Here is a 19,174-nt window from a genome sequence, read left to right on the forward strand (position 1 = left end):
GTGCAGGTGGGCAGTCTGTTTTCATAGTCTCTGATGTTGTCTGGCCTCTTGTAGAAAATTAAAAATATAATATAAAATATAATATATACAAAAAATATATATTGACAAAATATATATTGACAAATATGACAAAAATATATATTTTTGACACTTAAAATATAATTCAATATATTTTTCCAAATAAGTACTCTTACCGACCCACACTCCATCAGTCTCCATAGCTTAACATGGCAAAAGTCAATCCCCTACTAATCTTATCTTTCTTAAACTGCTGTTCCATGTCCCACCCCCTTAAATTATAGTATAAACAGATTAATGAGGAGAAAATTAAATTGAAACAGTGATGTATCGCTTGTGTAGCAGACGTTGCTGCCATTGCACAAGGCTATTGACCATTCATTTGGGTCCAGACCAGAGCAGAGTGTGTGCAGACTGCAGAGTGCTATTTCTTATGATGGACCTGGGCCAGCTTCCCTGTGATGGACCTGGACCAACTTTCTTATGATGAGCCTGGACCAAAATCCCTGCGATTGACCTGGACCAGCTTCACTGTGATGGACCTGGGTCAACTTCCTGATGATGGACCTGGACCAACTTCCTGATGATGGACCTGAACCAACTTCCCTGTGATTGACCTGGACCAGCTTCCTTATGATGGACCTGAACCAGCTTCACTGTGACGGACCTGGACAAACTTCCCTATGATGGACCTGGAATAAACAAAGCAGAAAAAATAGCTTATTGTATAAAGGTTTAAACATGGCAAGTTTCTCAGACTCAGGGCCCTGTAATCTTAGCATTCGATGGTGAGAGTGAGATTGATGTATGGCTGTGTGGTTGGACGGACGCTCTCCCGTGTCGGTACGTGCACTCAAACGCTCTGGTGCGCGGCACGACTGTGTTAGCATGTTGCTATGCTAGCGGGCTCAGACGTAGCCAGACATAGAAGTAATCAAAAACATCAACGTTTTCCCGACATAAATACAGTTGCACGAGTAGTTGATAAAAATGTCTACGGTCACACAACATGAAACATGGCGATTTTCCAAGCGAATAAACAGTAGCTGTATTTCTTGATCTGCTATCCCACGGCCAATCACATCGCGTAGTATCTCTCCCGTGAAGTCATTGACCTGATCGCACCCCGTCTTAGTGCACTTCATGTCATATTTACATGTGTCCGCCTGTCCCTTCAAGCGGGCATGGAATGATTGGATGGGCTCCCCATCCCCCTGTCGCATATTAGAGAGAGCCACCTGAGCTACCATGGTATTCTCTGCATGGACGGCGAGTGCTTTCATGGCGGCAAGGCTCTTGTCCGCCGCATGGGTGAGGTCTTTCCTCAGATCCTCCTCACAGCATTCTAGTAGCTGTGTGACAACATCACGTCTAACAAGTTTAGTGCCTGTTTTGTACTCACCCCAGCGGGTTTCGGGACAGTCACGAAATCCAAGCAGTTGTCTCGAATCCCGAATCCTGCCCTAATTGTCCCGAAAATTAGAGCAAAGTCTCAAGAGCAGACTCTCGAGTAGTTAAAGCAACGTCCTTTTAGGCAAGTTCCTTCACTCGGCGGCCATATTGCAACGCTTTTCGGACACTTATCGGGGCATCTATTTCGGCAGAAATGTGCATGCGCAAGGCTTCACTACACCAATCTTGCTCTAGCGGCGAGATCACAACACATGATTGGCTCAGTGTATTCACAACACACCACATGATTGGCTCAATGTATACACATGTTGACGTTTTTGCCACGGAAGGGGTGGGATGTATGTAGACAACTGCCATATTGGCGTTACAAACTAACCCCATGCATTTCTATGGAGGATTTTCTGAGTGGCATGTCTCATTAGAAAGTCTCTGGTTTAAGTCTGATAGAACATAAAAAACTGTTCATGGTGATTGAGTCGTCCTACAGTCCGCTCCCGTCGGCTGCACATTGCAACCATAGACAGTAAAAGAACGTAGACAGCTGCAGTGGGTTACGTAGGCCCTACATAGGCGCAAGGCGTGAATTTTGAAAACACGCATTACTATTTTTTTCATTCATCATTTATTCATTCATTCATTCTTGAAATGGAGGCTCAGGCTGGTGTTCCGGGACCAGATGAATATGTAGGCCTAGCTAAAAAGCAAGAGTTTTGAAATTCACGCTCTGCCATGAGGAGTGATTTGATTGGATGTTGCTGCCCCCCAGTTATGTCCTGTCCCGAATTTTACCCATTCTCATCTGGTCACCAGGTTCGAGAGATATGCGGATAACAAACAGACAAACAGACAGACGTTCCTGCAATTTATAGATAGATCAAAATAAAAAAAAAGTCCTAAAAACTTTTACCTTGTATGTGTTACACACCAACCAGGTCAGGTGTATCTCAACTTCCGGTTCCGGGTCATCACTTGTGATTTGAAAATGGCGCAGACGAGAGGTAGGCAGTGGTTTTGTGGTCATTCTTTGTGTGCCAACAACAAGCAAAAACAGCCCTATTAGCTTTCACACATTTCCCCGTGATGTGGACCGTCGGAGATAGTGGATGCAAGCCAAGAGATTGGAATGGCCGCTGTCTAAAATATCGGATTATAGCCTACATTTTCGTAGCAGCGACCTGTTGAAAACAACTGATGGTTGTTAAAACAGTTAAAAAAGAGGTGGTGGCCTGTATTTTTAGATTGGAGTCAACTGAAACACGAGGGCTTGCTTGTGGGCACGAATATTAGTGTTGCTGTTTCTGCTAGTGTTGCTTTGGACCACGACTACGACGGACGGCCATCGCCTGCTAAGGTGAAGCTAGTTGCAGAGGTGTGAAGTTTTGGACATTTGAGTAGTTCGAAACTAGGTATTTGAGCAGAAAATGACTTAAAGTATAACTCACATTACAACATAGGGTCTATTTACGACTTAAAGTTTAACTCGCAAAACCACCTAGGGTCTATTTACGGTAGTTAACAACTTCTAATTTCTAATTGAGATTGTTAATTGGTGGCGTTTAGACACTGAATGGCCTCTAACGTTACAGCAATGCTAACTGGGCAGGGTGGTAAAAGTTTTGAAGTTGTTATCTAGCTGATAAATAGTTATTTTTCGGAGTTACACTTCAATTAAAAATGAAAGTAAATGTCTTAAGGTATCTATTATTTACGGAACGTAAGCATGTTAAATAGCACATTATGAAACATAAGTAACCTAGGCTATTACGTAAGGGATAATGAACGACACGGTGGTCTGTTCACAGAAGTTTATGCACGGTCGAGGTTGTAAAACGGCCCCGACGCGAAGCGGAGGTTTAAACCTCGTAGTAGCTAAAAGCCACCTCCGTCATATGCTACAATGTTGCAATGTTATGAACGTCTGCATTTTACAGCTCTGATCAGTTCATGTGACAGTTCATTTAAACTTCACAACGAGTTCGGCGAATTAATATACAAGTGTGATACGGCCAAAAAAATGGATCTACTTCATAGGTGTGCAGATAACATACGGTTAATGGTCGTTCTAAATTACGTAGGATAATGGGAAATTCAACCAAGCAGTGGAATAAAGTATAGTAAAAGCTTTCAAGGACAGGTGGGATCCCATAAAGAATAATATGTGTAAGTAAGTAGTCTATCGACCCATTTTATTAGTATTATAGAATAGTGCTCATTTCATTTTCTGTCCGTTCTATTTTTGTAGGCTACATTTTGTTAACCACTTGGTTCGAACTTCTTACTACCAATTTCAAGTTTTTCCTGAAATTGCACAGCGCCTGCTTCAGAGGACACCAGTGGTGTAGTCTAGTTCAGTGTTTTTCAACCACTGTGCCGGGGCACACTAGTGTGCCGTGATATCATCAGGTGTGCCGCAGAAAATTACCCAAATGTCACTCACTTGTCCAGAAAAGCAACTGTTGCATCAAATAATTTATAACCACATGCTCTCATTGATTGTATGATTGCAATATTTGTGGTATGCAGGCATTGTACAACGGGGGCCCCATATCTAGTATTCACAGAATCATCACACATCCAGTTCATAACAACAATTAAATTAGATATAGTCACCTACAAATGAAACAGAGGGTGCTTGTTTTATTGAGCAGGTCTTGCATAGAAGCCATAATAAGGCCATATCTGTGTATTATTTGAAATTTTAGGCTATGGTATGTTTATTTTTTCTTCACACAGGATGTTAGTGTGCCGTGGGACATTTTAAGTGTCAAAAGTGTGCTGTGGCACAAAAAAGGTTGAAATTCACTGGTCTAGTTAACTGTAGTTGGTATACTGTGATGTAGTCTTGTTAGCTGTAGTGGGTATACTGTGATCAACCCCAGATGTTAATATGTATCTTTGCCTAATTTAAGTGGGTATACTGAGATGGTGATGCTTTTCAAGTGGGCATACTGCATAGTCCTGCGTATCATGTAGACTACACCACTGGAGGACACTGTTCCCACTAGGGCTGGGCGATAAAACGATAGCGATATATATCGCAATAGACATGTAATCGATATCAATAAAAAATATGTTAGATAGAGCATTCGATAATTAAAAGCAACACACACCTCCCACCTTACGTTGTCCATAAATAATAGGCTAAATATATCTTGCATTGTAGCTATGTGCAACTCGACCAGAGTAGCCTAGGCGATAGAAGTAGGCCTACCTCAGCACAGACCCTCACTGAGTCCTTGCCCCTTGCGCACTCTCTCTCTCTCCCTCTCCCTCTCAACAGGCGCATCCCTCCACAGCATGCACATGTAATCCAAACATTCACAATCGTGCAAGACTACTGCTAAATTGCTACGGTTAGCATCATTAGTACGCTGCACGAATTTGTTCAAAACTGTTGCATTGACTTTATTTGGAAAGCTGAGACAGAAGTTTCAGCAGGAAACAATCAGAATAACTGTGATGTAATGACACAGAGTTACAGAGGCTAGAATACAGTTTTGTCTTTCTGCTGGATTAAGCATCTCTGCACATTTCAGCCCTCTAGGTCTCTTGATATCCATTAGAAACACAACTGAGCCCTAGCACCAGGTCTTGTGAAGCTGTGTGCAAAAGTAGATCAATATAGAATGAAAATATGAGTTCTTTAGACCATTATTTGCCAAGGTATGCTAATGCGTTTTATAAAATGCCCTATAGACTAGGACTTTTTTTAGCATTTTAGTTATCCAAAATGCATACTGACAAAAAAATGCTTACTGCATCATTATAAACCCCTTGGTTTAGAAGCATAGTCATGGTCTCAAATGAAAAGTAGCACTCTGAGGTTTCTTGTAGACTATTTGGATTGTATGTCAAGTGTTCTGATATAGAATGACTACACAAACTAGGAATAATTACACAAAAGTCTATTTTTGCATTTACTTTGCTGGTTCAATGGGTGTGTATAAGAGAGTTTCAGTTCAGAAACCGAAAGTTTTTTCGAGAGTGGAAGTTCTACCCTTATTAGACATTCTCTGCTATGACTGTGTTTGTGCAGTATTTGTTATAGGACAGAGAGAACCTTGGATCTTTGGATCCTCCTCTTTTTCATGTAACAGTAATGTTGCTTTTGACATCATTGCCTACAACATTCTATTTGTTTGTGCAGCATTGATTACAGGAAAGAGAGAACCTTGGATCTTTGGATCCTCCAGTGGGACCATGGATGAAATGGAGGAAAAGCCGCTGATCTCTGGCTGTAACGAGACTGAAATGCACCAGGTTGACCTGAGATTGATCTTGAAAGAAGAAGACATAAAAGAGGAGGAATATGGTCATATGATATCATGTCAGGTCAAAGATGAAGAAGAAGAAAAGCCCTTTGCAGAACGTCACTGTAAAATTGAAAGAGACGATACAGACTCTAACGATGAAACACTACAGACACCAGCGGAGATTGAAGTGGAGATTGAGGAGGACGAGCAGCACGATTACCAGCTGAAAAGTAAGTCCTTTCAGATATTATCAGCTGGAAAGTAAGTCCTTTTAGATGAGCAGCATGATTAGTCCTTTTAGATGAGCAGCATGATTACCAGCTGGAAAGTAAGTCCTTTTAGATGAGCAGATGATTACCAGCTGGAAAGTAAGTCCTTTTAGATGAGCAGCATGATTACCAGCTGGAAGTAAGTCCTTTTAGATGAGCAGCATGATTGTAAGTCCTTTTTACGATTACCAGCTGGAAAGAGTCCTTTTAGATGAGCAGCATGATTACCAGCTGGAAAGTAAGTCCTTTTAGATGAGCAGCATGATTACCATGGAAAGAGTCCCAGATGAGCAGCATGATTACCAGCTGGAAAGTAAGTCCTTTTAGATGAGCAGCATGATTACCAGCTGGAAAGAGTCCTTTTAGATGAGCAGCATGATTACCAGCTGGAAAGAGTCCTTTTAGATGAGCAGCATGATTACCAGCTGGAAAGTAAGTCCTTTTAGATGAGCAGCATGATTACCAGCTGGAAAGTAAGTCCTTTTAGATGAGCAGCACGATTACCAGCTGGAAAGTAAGTCCTTTTAGATGAGCAGCACGATTACCAGCTGGAAAGTAAGTCCTTTTAGATGAGCAGCACGATTACCAGCTGGAAAGTAAGTCCTTTTAGATGAGCAGCGATTACCAGCTGGAAAGTAAGTCCTTTTAGATGAGCAGCATGATTACCAGCTGGAAAGTAAGTCCTTTTAGATGAGCAGCATGATTACCAGCTGGAAAGTAAGAGTCCTTTTAGATGAGCAGCATGATTACCAGCTGGAAAGATGAGCAGCATGATTACCAGCTGGAAAGAGTCCTTTTAGATGAGCAGCATGATTACCAGCTGGAAAGAGTCCTTTTAGATGAGCAGCATGATTACCAGCTGGAAAGTAAGAGTCCTTTTAGATGAGCAGCATGATTACCAGCTGGAAAGTAAGTCCTTTTAGATGAGCAGCATGATTACCAGCTGGAAAGAGTCCTTTTAGATGAGCAGCATGATTACCAGCTGGAAAGTAAGTCCTTTTAGATATTCGGTTAGTTTTATTATCATGTCCCTTTCGGACATAATTCCCTTTCAGACACGATATTAATCTAATAAAAAATGAAATGAGACTTAATGAGGAAGGATCAAGTATCAGGGCTCTACACTGTCTTTTTTGCCCAAATTAAAACATTAGGAGTTCAAACAGAAATGTAGGTGCACCGGATGTCATCTAGTAAGTTATAATTGATATTTGGAGTTCAGAGAGGTTTCACGTCATAGGCTAAATAAGCCTGTCTAACTAAGCTGACAGTTCAAGTTCATGAGAATATTAGAAATAATAGAAGGTCTAAGCCACAAGTACAGTGTTTCCTCTAGAATTTTTTTTAACAGTTGACAACGTCACGTTGGGGCAGCCGTGGCCTACTGGTTAGCGTTTCGGACTTGTAACCGGAGGGATGCCGGTTCGAACCCCGACCAGTAGGCACGGCTGAAGTGCCCTTGAGCAAGGCACCTAACCCCTCACTGCTCCCTGAGCGCCGCTGTTGTTGCAGGCAGCTCACTGTGCTGGGATTAGTGTGTGCTTCACCTCACTGTGTTCACTGTGTGCTGAGTGTGTTTCACTAATTCACGGATTGGGATAAATGCAGAGACCAAATTTCCCTCACGGGATCAAAAGAGTATACTTATACTACTTATATACAATGGAGAAACGCTTAGCTTACTTCGTTTATGACAGAAATTAAGTTTTGTGCCAACACGTTGTAAAAACACAACCCACAACACTGCCTTTATTTGGTGCAAATCTCCTTTACTTTATAGTCCGCGATTCACATTAGGCCTACTAGTCAATCACAGCGAGTGCATACAAAATGTTTTGCTATTTAACTATTGTCTATAAAAACAATATATTTATGGAATAAAACTAGACAGGTAAGCCTACCTCGGATTAGCATTGCTGTTTATTCTTAAACTGCAATTTTCAGCAGCCAGCGGAGGGCATTTAGCCTACTATGCTTCCGGACAATATTTTGCGTCTCACCCATTTCCCATTTCATGTGCTCACATGTGCACAAACAGATACACACACACATACATTCACAGTAATCATACGTATGACACATACTCACACAGTAGACATATGTACGCTTGCATGCACAGGCACATACGCAGGCACACACACAAGCACACACACACACCCACACACACACCCACACACACACCCACACACACATAAACATAACACAAACAATCAAGAATTTCTCAGAATTATGAACAGGCAAGATGGAGGTGGGGTTGTATAAAATGAATTTTACATGTGAAATCTATGAACTAATCATGTTTTGGTACTTGTTGTCTAGCAGATACCAGTGAGAATTGAGTGTGGATAATGCATTTTAGTGAGACAGTTAGAATCATATAGGCCTTTCAGCGTGATTTCTTTTTGTGGAAAAAATATGCTGGACTGGGCGGCGGTCATATTTTGTACCGCTCTGCGGTACATCTAGTTTTCTTAAGAGGATTATCAGTAACGTTTAATCAATTTCATTCAAGTGGAGTCTCGAGTGAAAAACAAACCCGTCACCTAGGAGATGACTATACCACAATAAAAGTATTTTAGAATACCTGCACATTCAAGCAGACCAAAAAAAAGAATGAAAAAGAAATGCATATAATCATTTAAACTCAGCTTCTTGTTCTTGCTACTTCGTCATATTTATTCTATTTATTCATATTTATATGAAGAGCTATTTTCCAAAACGCGATAAACGCCAAATAAAAAAAAAACGACTTTGTCACGTCATTCTGTTGTATACCGAGCCTACTCACCGCTCCATAAATGTTTCTAACCAAATCGCTACATATCCCTGTTTAAATTGTACTGAAAGGTGTCGTTTTACTCCAAACAGCGACAGGCGCTACACTCGTTTCGAGTCCCAGTGCGACATATTCTCTCGGCCAATCAGAGTCTTCGGTAGAAGCAGAGAGAAGAGTTCAGTCAGAGAATTTAGAATAGAGTGAGCGTCCCAAAATAGCTGTCATGGCGGCACACTGAGGCGTGAGGTAAACATTGTCAGTGTGAATTAAATACGTCGGAAAAATGGATGTGTTGACTGTGATAAACACTTTTGATGGGTCCGAAGAAGCTGGTAAGCCCGCGCCAGGTGGAAGACGTCGGCGTTTAAACGAAGACAACCACGAACGTCAATAAACTAAGAAGATACGCTACTCTGGTGGAGGACGGATCCCCACCATTGGATGTAAACACACCTCAGCTAAATGCTTTTGCCAAGCAGATAGATTGACACCCGATGACCTTGTCATGAATTTTCAGAAGTTTCATGACAAACTTAATAAGGTGGAACAAGATGCGGCACTTCTTCACCTGATGAGCGTATCTGAGGTAAAACGGCAGGATCAGAACGACGAAAACCGACAGAAGGGGAGGAATGTCACCGTGAAATACAGCCTGCTGTGGGATGAGCACCCCAACAAATTGCCAGTTTGCAAGGCCACATTCCTGTCAGTTTTGGGTGAGTACAGTTTTCATGTTTGGAATAGTTGAAATCCGTTTTGTATGTGATTTTCCTTTGTAGTTACACTGATGGGCGTCATGTTTCATACTATTAGAAGGATTGTTTCTTGGCTACTTATCAGAGAAAAGTGATGATGATACACAACCCTTTATTTGTGTAGTGGATGGCTAAAGCCATTTCTAGACAAAGCGGTGCTAACTGTTTGTAAACTCCAGGGGTGTTCATGTCTTACTGGTGCTACTGGTCAGACGCTTTATGAAATGTAGTAGGAAGGTGTGTGTGTGTGTGTGTGTGTGTGTTTATCTGCTTGTCTGATGGAGATAGTGGAGGAGACTGGGGCTGTAAAGCGGTGTTCAGGGAAGGAATCAAGGGGCAGGGGGGAGTGTGCACACTCACAGGGGAAGTTTGGGATGTGTGTGTGTGTGTGTGTCACGTGTCGTCAGCAGAGCAGAGCAGAGCAGTGGTGCAGTGTGTGTGTGTGTGTGTGCGCGCGCGCATGTGTGGGAGTGCGAAATCTACATTATTGGGTGTCAAAAAAGGTTGCGAGACAATGCTCTAGACTACATGGCTAAAACTAGGCTACTTGGAACATCAAGAGAAGTGTTTTAAGTTGATTCTGTACTGGACTATGTGTATAGTGTGTGTAATGATGTGTATGCATGTTGGTTTTACATTGAAGTCGATCTAATTCATTAATTTACCTTCACTTTACCACAGGAATCAGCAAAGACCGGGCCTCCCGGGTTGCCCGGTATTATGCTGAGACTGCAGAGGCTCGTCCGGAGAGAAGAGGTGGTGCGAGAAACATCGAGGGGAACGACAGTAGAAGGCAACTGATCATAAATCACATCAAGACCTTCACGTGCAGGGCCAGCCACTATGGGCGGAGGGGAGCACCTGGGCGCAGGTATCTGCCAGCTGACCTCAGTATGCGCAAGATGCATGAGCTCTTTGAGGCTCTAAACCACGCACACACAAGCTACTCCCTCTACTCCCTTCTGTTTTTGCCAAAAATTTCAATCTTGGCTTCGGCCACCCAGCAACAGATGCATGTTCTGATTGTGCCAAATACAAATTCAGAATCACAGATCCGAATATGACAGAAGCAGAGAGGCAGATAGAATCTGCATCATTCATCTTGCATCGTCGTAGAGCTCGTGTTTTCTATGACCTACTAGGCAGAATGGCAAAGGATTCTGTGTCTGTCTGCTTTGACATGATGCAGAATCTGATCCTTCCCAAAACTCCAATAGGGCAGGCCTACTACTCTCGTCAGCTGTATCTCTACCTGTTTGGTGTTGTAAGACACCATGGAGAGAATAGTCAGCAGCCAAAAGAGGATGTCCATCTCTATGTGTGGCAGGAAAATCAGAGTCCCAAGGACAGCAACATGATTGCATCTGCTTTGAATGACTGCTTCACAGTTCGCCTTGCCAGTCAAATTCGCAGATCCAAGGGGCTTCGGCTCTTCAGTGACTCGTGCTATGGACAAAACAAAAATATAACCATGGTCTCCATGCTCATGGAGCTAAGGCAAACCTTCCCCAATCTTTGCATCGAGCACACATTTCCAGTCAGGGGGCACAGCTATCTCCCCGCAGACAGAGTTTTTGGCAGGATTGAGCAGAAAATCAGAAGGATCGACACAATTCTCCTGCCACAAGAATACCATGCCCTCCTGCAGCAGTTTGGTAATGTGTACATTTACGGCACAGACTGGAAGGCTTTTGATTACAAGTCAGCTACAAAAGAGTGCGTGAAGGCGCAGAGAAGCTTCAAGACCAGTGAAGCACGCATGCTGTATTAGAGTACCAACAAGGTTGGTATAAAGGTGGCATACAATGGGGAGTACTGCTTCCACAGTGTGCTGAAACGGGGCAAACGGTGGGCTGAAACCTGCCATTCTTGAAAGCCAAACCACAGTGAAGAAAGCAAAGAAGCAAGATGTGGTTGCACTCCTGAAAGCAATAGGTGTATCTGAGGCAGTGAGCGCATTTTATAGTGATGCACTATCTGATGTGAATGAAAACGCTCACCAGAGTGACGAAGACCCAGAATAAATTCCTACAGTGTAGTGAATGAATGTAATGCAGTATGTAATGCAGTATTAAATTTAATCTTTGTTTTATTGTTATAAAGGTTATGCACTTCAAGCAACAACATTTTAATTGGTTTCGCACTTAATATTGCACTAATTGGCCATTTGTTTGTGTGTGTGTTATGTTTTACTGTGTCTCTTGTGGACAGTCTTAATGAACTTAAATGGCAAAAGGAAAGAATAGCGAGCGCTCTATAGTCTCATGTAGTCTCATATAGAGCTCATGATATTGTATGTTAACTTGTTTTAAAAACAGACTGAAAAAAATGAATGGTTTTATACAATTTTTGAGCAAAGAACACATGGTGGATATGTAGTGGAGAGTGGATATATAGCGTTTTGAAAAGAAATATAATAAACTTTGGATTTATAATCATTAACATTCTTGTTTGATTTCTCAATTATTGTTGATGGTGTTCAGACTGACCCAAAAATGATTTTTAACTATATAAATTAAATACTTACAAAATATGTAGGTCTGGGTAAATAATTGTCCTTTATCTCAAAACAATCAAAATGGATATATAGCGTTTTGGAAAAGAGCTCTTCATATATTAAAATATTTATTGTACTCAAACCATTCTAAAACTAAAGTTATGGTCTTAGTAACCAAACTTTAAGGTGGGTTACACCTACATCAATACAATATATAATATGTGAACTGAAACTGGAGGGGCCATAATAACCTCTGACTAGTTTAGGCTGTTAAATTGCAATGTGAGCGGCAGCCAGCAGGGGAGGATACGTCGCAGGATTATTTAAAAAGCAAATGTGTGTCTGCCCTGATTCTGATACCATGGCGGTATTAATTAAACTGTGGGGGGCCGCCATGCTGAAATTAACGTAGAGGAAACACTGCAGTAGTGGTGGGTGATGAAATCGATTCTGTTCAGTATCGCGATATTTTGTGCTCCCAATTATATCGATACAGTAGCCCAAAGTATCGTAATATTTAATTATATAATTATCTATTTTAGGCTATTTGAGTTGGGTTTACTCTCAGGGCCTAAATTTCAGCGTGGGATTGCAGGTATAGCGCATAATTTATCTATAGGTGCTTCAACTGCTAACCAACAGGAAAGGAAAACAACAGTTTAGCGTTCAGGAACTGTCTGGAATTTTGAAAACACAGAAGGATTACATAGAGACACAAGGGAACATGGGTGTGTTCTCCATTTGAGGAGCGTAATCGATTGCGGACGTGCAGTTAAAGACACCGAGCGCATCGTTGGCCATCGTTGGGCTACTTTCACATTCTAGAGTGCGCATTCATTACGTGAAAGATGCTTCATACCAAAACAGCGATCAAACATTGAATCAAAAATTTATCATGATGTGTTGTCACAAACACTTACTCCTGTTAGAAAATCAAAACCAAAGTAAAAGACTATGACTGTGTTGCTCTCTCATTGACGCCTGTAATAAGGATAATGTGATTTCGGTTTGTAAAATATATGTATGTTAGCCTGACGACCCACAGGGTCCGTCTAGATTTCTAGGCTATATGTATGTATGGTTTTCAACAAAAAGCAAAAAAAGCGACTAGAAAGGACCTTGACATGCACCGTGCCATGATACATTTTTTGCACTACCCTCCTACTAAGTTTGTGCACTTCATTTAAAATGTAGAAGGTAATATTCACAGAATTAAATGTGACATTTAAAGTGAGTTGAACAGTCTTATTTTCCCTATTTTTTGTTATGCCTTTGAATAATATGGGAGACATGAATCGCAATATATTGCAGTATCAAATCGCAATACTACGATTGTTCGATTGCAAAAAGCTGCGTCTGAAATGGCAACTGGAATAGTGATGTGAACCGACCAGATGTCTAGGGCACCGTTTAACATGTAATGTGAACACTGTTCTCACAACATTATTGGTTGGTTAAACAAACTAACTAGCACAATTTGCAAGTAGCTTAGGTTGCTGGTTAAAACGTTTCAAATCAACTTTACAAATGCAAGCCTAGTCTACCCTAGCCTGAAAAAGGGTCTGTCTAAAACAAGTTTATTATCTGATTTATTTAAACAAATATGCATATCTTATCATGCTTACTCAGTACTGCTACTAGGCTATGCTAATAAGGGTCCCTAAGGCCTATGACCTCTTCAAAAACGCCTGATTTTTTTTTTCATTCTACGTAATAAACATAGCATAATAATCAATAACTTGCATCACTTAATTGACTCATTCTGGTCTGCATTTTTAACCAAAGCAACTTACAACATGGTAAACAGTTTAAAGCTTTTTCAAACAATTCTCCCAACAGTTCTAGAACAATTTAAAACAATTTAAAAGGTAGAGTACAATAAGAATAAGTGCATCAGTGAGTGATGACTTTATACAGTTAAGAGTCAGTTCTAGTCAGGTGATAAGAATTAGTAACACTAGTTGTAAGAAGTGCTACGAGAGGAGATATTCTCTGAAGAGCCGAGTCTTCAGGAGTTTTTTGAAGATGGGGAGGTATGTCTCTGTTCTAGTAGGAGCCACTAGCGCGTTCCACCAAGGGGGAACAACAGATGAGAAAAGTTTGGATTGGCCTGAGCATATACCGGTGGAAGAGCTAGACATCGTTTGTCTGAGGAGCTCAATTGTTGGGAGGTAGCATGTGAGGTCATTCAAGTAGGTTGGAGCAGAACTGGAGACTACTTTGTAGGCAAGCATTAGAGCCTTGAATTTGATGCGGGCAGCCATAGGTAGCCAGTGTAGCTGGATGAGCAGCAGGGTAACAACTTTTGGGTTGGTTGTAGACCAGGCGCGCCGCCCCGTTCCGGGAGACCTGCCAGCAGGGTGTTGCAGTAGTCAAGTTGTGAGATGACTATTGCCTGAACCAGCAGTTGGGTAGCATCTTGAGTCAAGTAAGTCCTGATTTTCCGTATGTTGTAACGTGCGAAACGGCATGACCGGACGACCGAGGCAACATGATCGGAGAAGGTTAGTTGGTTGTCGAGAACAACTCCTAAATTTCTTGCAGCCCTGGTAGGTGAGACAGACAGGGAGTCAAATTTGATCATGTCGCAGCACTACAAACTTTCAAACATGGTGGACACTGAGTATTCTTTTGCTGTCTATGGATTTTATTTACAGTGCTCGGATTTTGGTGCTGCGCTGGTGGGTGCCCTATTTCCGCCCATTCAGGCGGCACATCAACGGTTAGACCGAAAATTCTCGTTATGAAATGAAAAGTCCACTGGAGCTCCAAGCAGTTTTGTACACACAGCCTTACACTCTTGAGCTCTTTGAGTAATTGTACAATGTAACTTTTGGTACATAGCTAATTGAAATACATGTATTGCGTTTCTTTAGAAATCTGTCGTCTAGGGTTCTATAGAAATTAATATTAAGTGACGTATAGGGATGTAACGATTACCGGTATAATGGTAAACCGCGATAAAAATGTTGACGATAATAATTACCGTTTTCATTTCAAATATCATGATTATCACTCTTGATTACCGCGGTGTGGAAACCGTGTGTTTAATCCTGCCCAGCTTCATCCGAGCCTGATTTTGACATACAGTAGCCCTGGTACAATGGAACAAAACTGGTACCCTACTGATTCTGTTGTCTAATTGATGGTTTTAACAACGATTCGGCTACACCTGATTTTATAAGGCGGAACTTTTTCACCGCAAAACGTGCACTGTATCATGTAACCACTCTCTCACTCATTGCATCCAAATAACAGAAATAACAAACTCCAAGTTAGGGTAAGTTAAGCTATAAGCACATAGACAATTAAACATGAAGAAAAAAGTGAACGGGACACTTTTTGAAACTATTTCAGCTTGTGTAGGCCTATCAGTGCTTTCTGAACATATTGAACACACTTAGAAATACTGTGATAATACCGAAAACCGTGATAATTTTGGTCACTATAACCATGAGGTTAAATTTTCATACCGTTACATCCCTAGTGACATACATGCAAAAGGGCGAAAATAGGTGACTTTCCGACTACAGCTAAGTAGACTACACCAATGTGACTACTGATATGTGGACAAGTCGTAGGATGAAGACGGCATGCCTACAGACAAGTTATTTCCCTGACACCCATAAAAAAACTTGAACATATCGCCGAACACATCATGCATGCAACACATCAGTACTTTTCTCATTCGCTACAGCATGGACAATCTCTGCACCCAAGTAGCAGTGCTTCGTCTGTGCTTCGCCCCAATATAGTCCCAAGTCAATACAGGAGATCGCCTCGTCTTAACCTGCATTGCCATTTGTACTCGTTGTGAAGACGGAGGCCACAAGAAGTAAATGTTTTTTTTGTTGCCTCACTTTTACTCATGACGTACTATCTGGCTACAAATTCCATTCACTATGCTAAGCTAACCTAGCAGGGGCGCTGCCGGACTAAGACAATTCATGCGCGGAGACAAAAATGTTTTTGCTCACTTCTCTAACTCTAAGGAAGACTGAATAACCAAATTTTATAAAACGGTGGTGTGTTCTTTTAAAGATTTAGTAAGTATAAGCCCTTTTCGCTCCCCACTTCGATGTAGCTCCATAGGTTTCTCCAATCAGTGATCTTTCAAAAGGGGACATGCACGTGCAGTAGAAAATCAGAATCACTTTATTCGCCAAATTCACCAACAGACACAGGAATTTGACATGGCAATCAGTAACACTATTGGTCATCGTTAAAATTTTAATGAAATTAGAACGGTCAAGCATTAGGGTTAATCACATTTGAAATATACATATTTCCTCTTCAGATGATGTTTAATTACTGAATGTGGAACATGTGTCTGTCATCCTAAGGCCATACTCTTCCAGGTGATTCTAACTCGCATGGTAACTATGGTAACTCTTCCAGGTGTATCAGAACACCCACATGTAACACAACGGAAGATCCATGGACACAATCTGCAGCTGCAAGGAAGGCTGCACCACTGCACAGTCTGCAGGAAGAGTTTCACAGTCCTGAGAGAACTTAAGAAACACCAGCAAACACACACTACTGGTGTTCCACAAGAGCAGAACACTAACAAAAACTGTGACCTGTATGGGAAATGTTTCACACTAATTTCAACTCTTAAAACCCAAATACGCTCAGGAGAGAAGCCCCATCAGTGTATTCTTTGTGAAAAAGCATTTGTTACGTTTACACAACTGAAACGCCACATGCGTAAACACATTGAAGAGAAGTCTCATAAATGTCTCCAGTGTGGAAAAGCATTCATAACATCCACAGATCTCAGACGCCACATGCTAATACACACTGGAGAGAAGCCTCATAAATGTGTGCAGTGTGGAAAAGCTTTTTCACAAATGTCAAGTCTTAAAAGCCACGTGCTAAAACACACTGGAGAAAAGCCTCATAAATGTGTCCAGTGTGGAAAAGCGTTTTCAAGAATGTATACTCTTAAAAGCCACATGCTAGCACACATTACCTCTACAAAGAAGCCTCATAAAAGTGCTCAATGTGGAAAAACTGTTACATTATCCGCAGAGCTTAAACGCCACATACTTATACATACTAGAAAGAAGCCTCATAAATGTGTCCAGTGTGGAAAAGCTTTTTCACTCATTTCATCTCTTAATGGTCATGTGCAAGTACACTGTAGAAAGAAAGCTTGTAAATGTATAGAGTGCGGAAAAGTTTTTTCAAAGAGTAAATATCTGAAAAGCCACATGGTCATACATACGGGAGAGAAGCTTCATGAATGTTCCCAGTGTGGAAAAGCTTTTAGGACATCCCAAGATCTTAAACGCCACATGCTTACACACACCGGAGAGAAGCCTCATAAATGTGCCCAGTGTGAAAAAGCGTTTAGAACATATCAAGATCTTAAACGCCACATACTTACACATACTGGAGAGAAGCCTCATAAATGTGTCCAGTGCGGAAAAGCTTTTTCCCAAAGGTCATCTCTTAAAAACCACATGGTCATACACACTAGAGAGAAGCCTCATAAATGTGTGCAGTGTGGAAAAGCTTTTTCACAAAGTTCAGCTCTTAGAAGCCACATGCTAATACACACTGGAGAGAAGCCTCATAAATGTGCCGAGTGTGGAAAAGCATTTACAACGTTCACAGGTCTTAAACGCCACGTACCTACACACACTGGAGAGAAGCCTCATAAATGTGCCCAGTGTGGAAAAGCTTTTTCACAAATATCAACTCTAAAAAAACACATAGTCATACATACTGGAGAGAAGCATCATAAATAGAGTGTGGTGGACACTACCGACATTTTGTACGCATAAGAAAATATTCCCTTTGCGCAAATTAATGGGGGAATAAGTTTAGTCTATGTATTTGTGTTTTCTACATTCATTTATTTCAATATAAATAAATATTTTATACAAAAATACATATTTTGATGTTTTTTGCTCGTGTGTGCATATAGTATCATATTGCTAATATAGTATCATATTGCTTGGAAAAAAAGTATATTAGAGTCACTATTGCACTCTTCTGAGATCTCTATCAAGTCATTAAAACATAGTAATGCAAAACCCTGCAAAAACTCACATAATTTAACTTCAGCTGCCACAGAGAAATGTCAAATGCTAACTTTGGAAACTATTTTCATAGTTTCCTTGCAACATGATTGTTGTGTGAAATTGTAATTGCAGTATTTTGTCAGTCAGTGACAAAACATGGCAGTCATGATCAGAAGAGAGATTGGATAATGCCTGTTACTTATCTAGTTGTTTAGAACACCAGCGGTTGTATTGTTATAACATCAGTCAAAAACAGTATGCACACAATGTCACAAAACCGAATGTAATTTCACAGCCTTCTAGCCAGTTAGCAACAGTTACTTGGCTAGAACTTTGATAGCTAAGTAACCAGCTGGCTAAACCAGTGTTTCCCAAACTTTTTTTCTGAGGACCCACTTTTTAAAAATGACAAACCATCGCGACCCATTTAACATGCAACCACCAATATTGCCTAAAACGTTGATGTTCTAGGCCAACTTTTGTATAACCACTCTACAGGTGATGCACTGACTCCTCAGTTTTCCCACAACTCTGCAATCTCACTTATGAAACATTTTCAAAGCTGTTAAATTCTCACTCAGTTTTGTACACACACACACACAGCATTCACATTTTTCCATCATATTTTCAAAATTTCCATCAATGGTGGACAGTGCCGGCCCGAGCCTTTTGGGGGCCCTAAGCAGAATTTGATTTGGGGGCCCCCTCCCACAACGTGGAGTCACCTGTGCTTGACGATAATTGACAACTTCACACTATAATGTTATATTATAAATTAATACAGTGAGGTTATGTATTAATACAGTGACTGATTATGAACTACTGTCCCCCTGGACACCGATGCATAAGGACCCTCTCTCAGGGCCGGAGTGGGGCCACTTTTCAGCCTGGGAGTTTCAGGTCCAAGACCGGCCCACTTTTTAGTGGTGGTGGAAATTGGATAAATAAAACAACAGTTCCGCTCTTACCATCCTCTAGTTTTTAGTACCAATATTCCACTATTCCACAAGGATAGATTGATAAGTTAACAAAAAAAGGAAGGAAGAAATAAAGCATTAAATGTATCCCACAATTCCACTAAGAGCCATATTGAACTATTGTTTACATGTTTTTTCTACATGGGTCAGCTATCATGTTTGGTGATTTACTCCTTTACTACAC

General features: G+C 41.1%; 1 protein-coding gene across 7 annotated transcripts in view; it reads left to right on the top strand.

Annotated features, from left to right (window-relative positions):
- The first annotated feature begins 2,369 nt into the window (after positions 1–2,369).
- The window catches only part of LOC125297260 (zinc finger protein 91-like), a 30,598-nt gene continuing 13,793 nt past the window's right edge, over positions 2,370–19,174 (top strand). For 2 of the 7 annotated variants that reach the window (XM_048247506.1, XM_048247514.1), the window contains exons 1-2: positions 2,370–2,429; positions 5,579–5,914. In XM_048247506.1, coding sequence (XP_048103463.1) covers positions 2,414–2,429; positions 5,579–5,914 — 352 coding nt within the window. In that variant the 5' untranslated portion in view covers positions 2,370–2,413. The other 5 variants (XM_048247510.1, XM_048247512.1, XM_048247513.1 and 2 more) reach the window with 4 other exon arrangements.

This window comes from Alosa alosa, chromosome 7 (assembly GCF_017589495.1).
Source record: "Alosa alosa isolate M-15738 ecotype Scorff River chromosome 7, AALO_Geno_1.1, whole genome shotgun sequence".
Classification (NCBI taxonomy): domain Eukaryota; kingdom Metazoa; phylum Chordata; class Actinopteri; order Clupeiformes; family Clupeidae; genus Alosa; species Alosa alosa.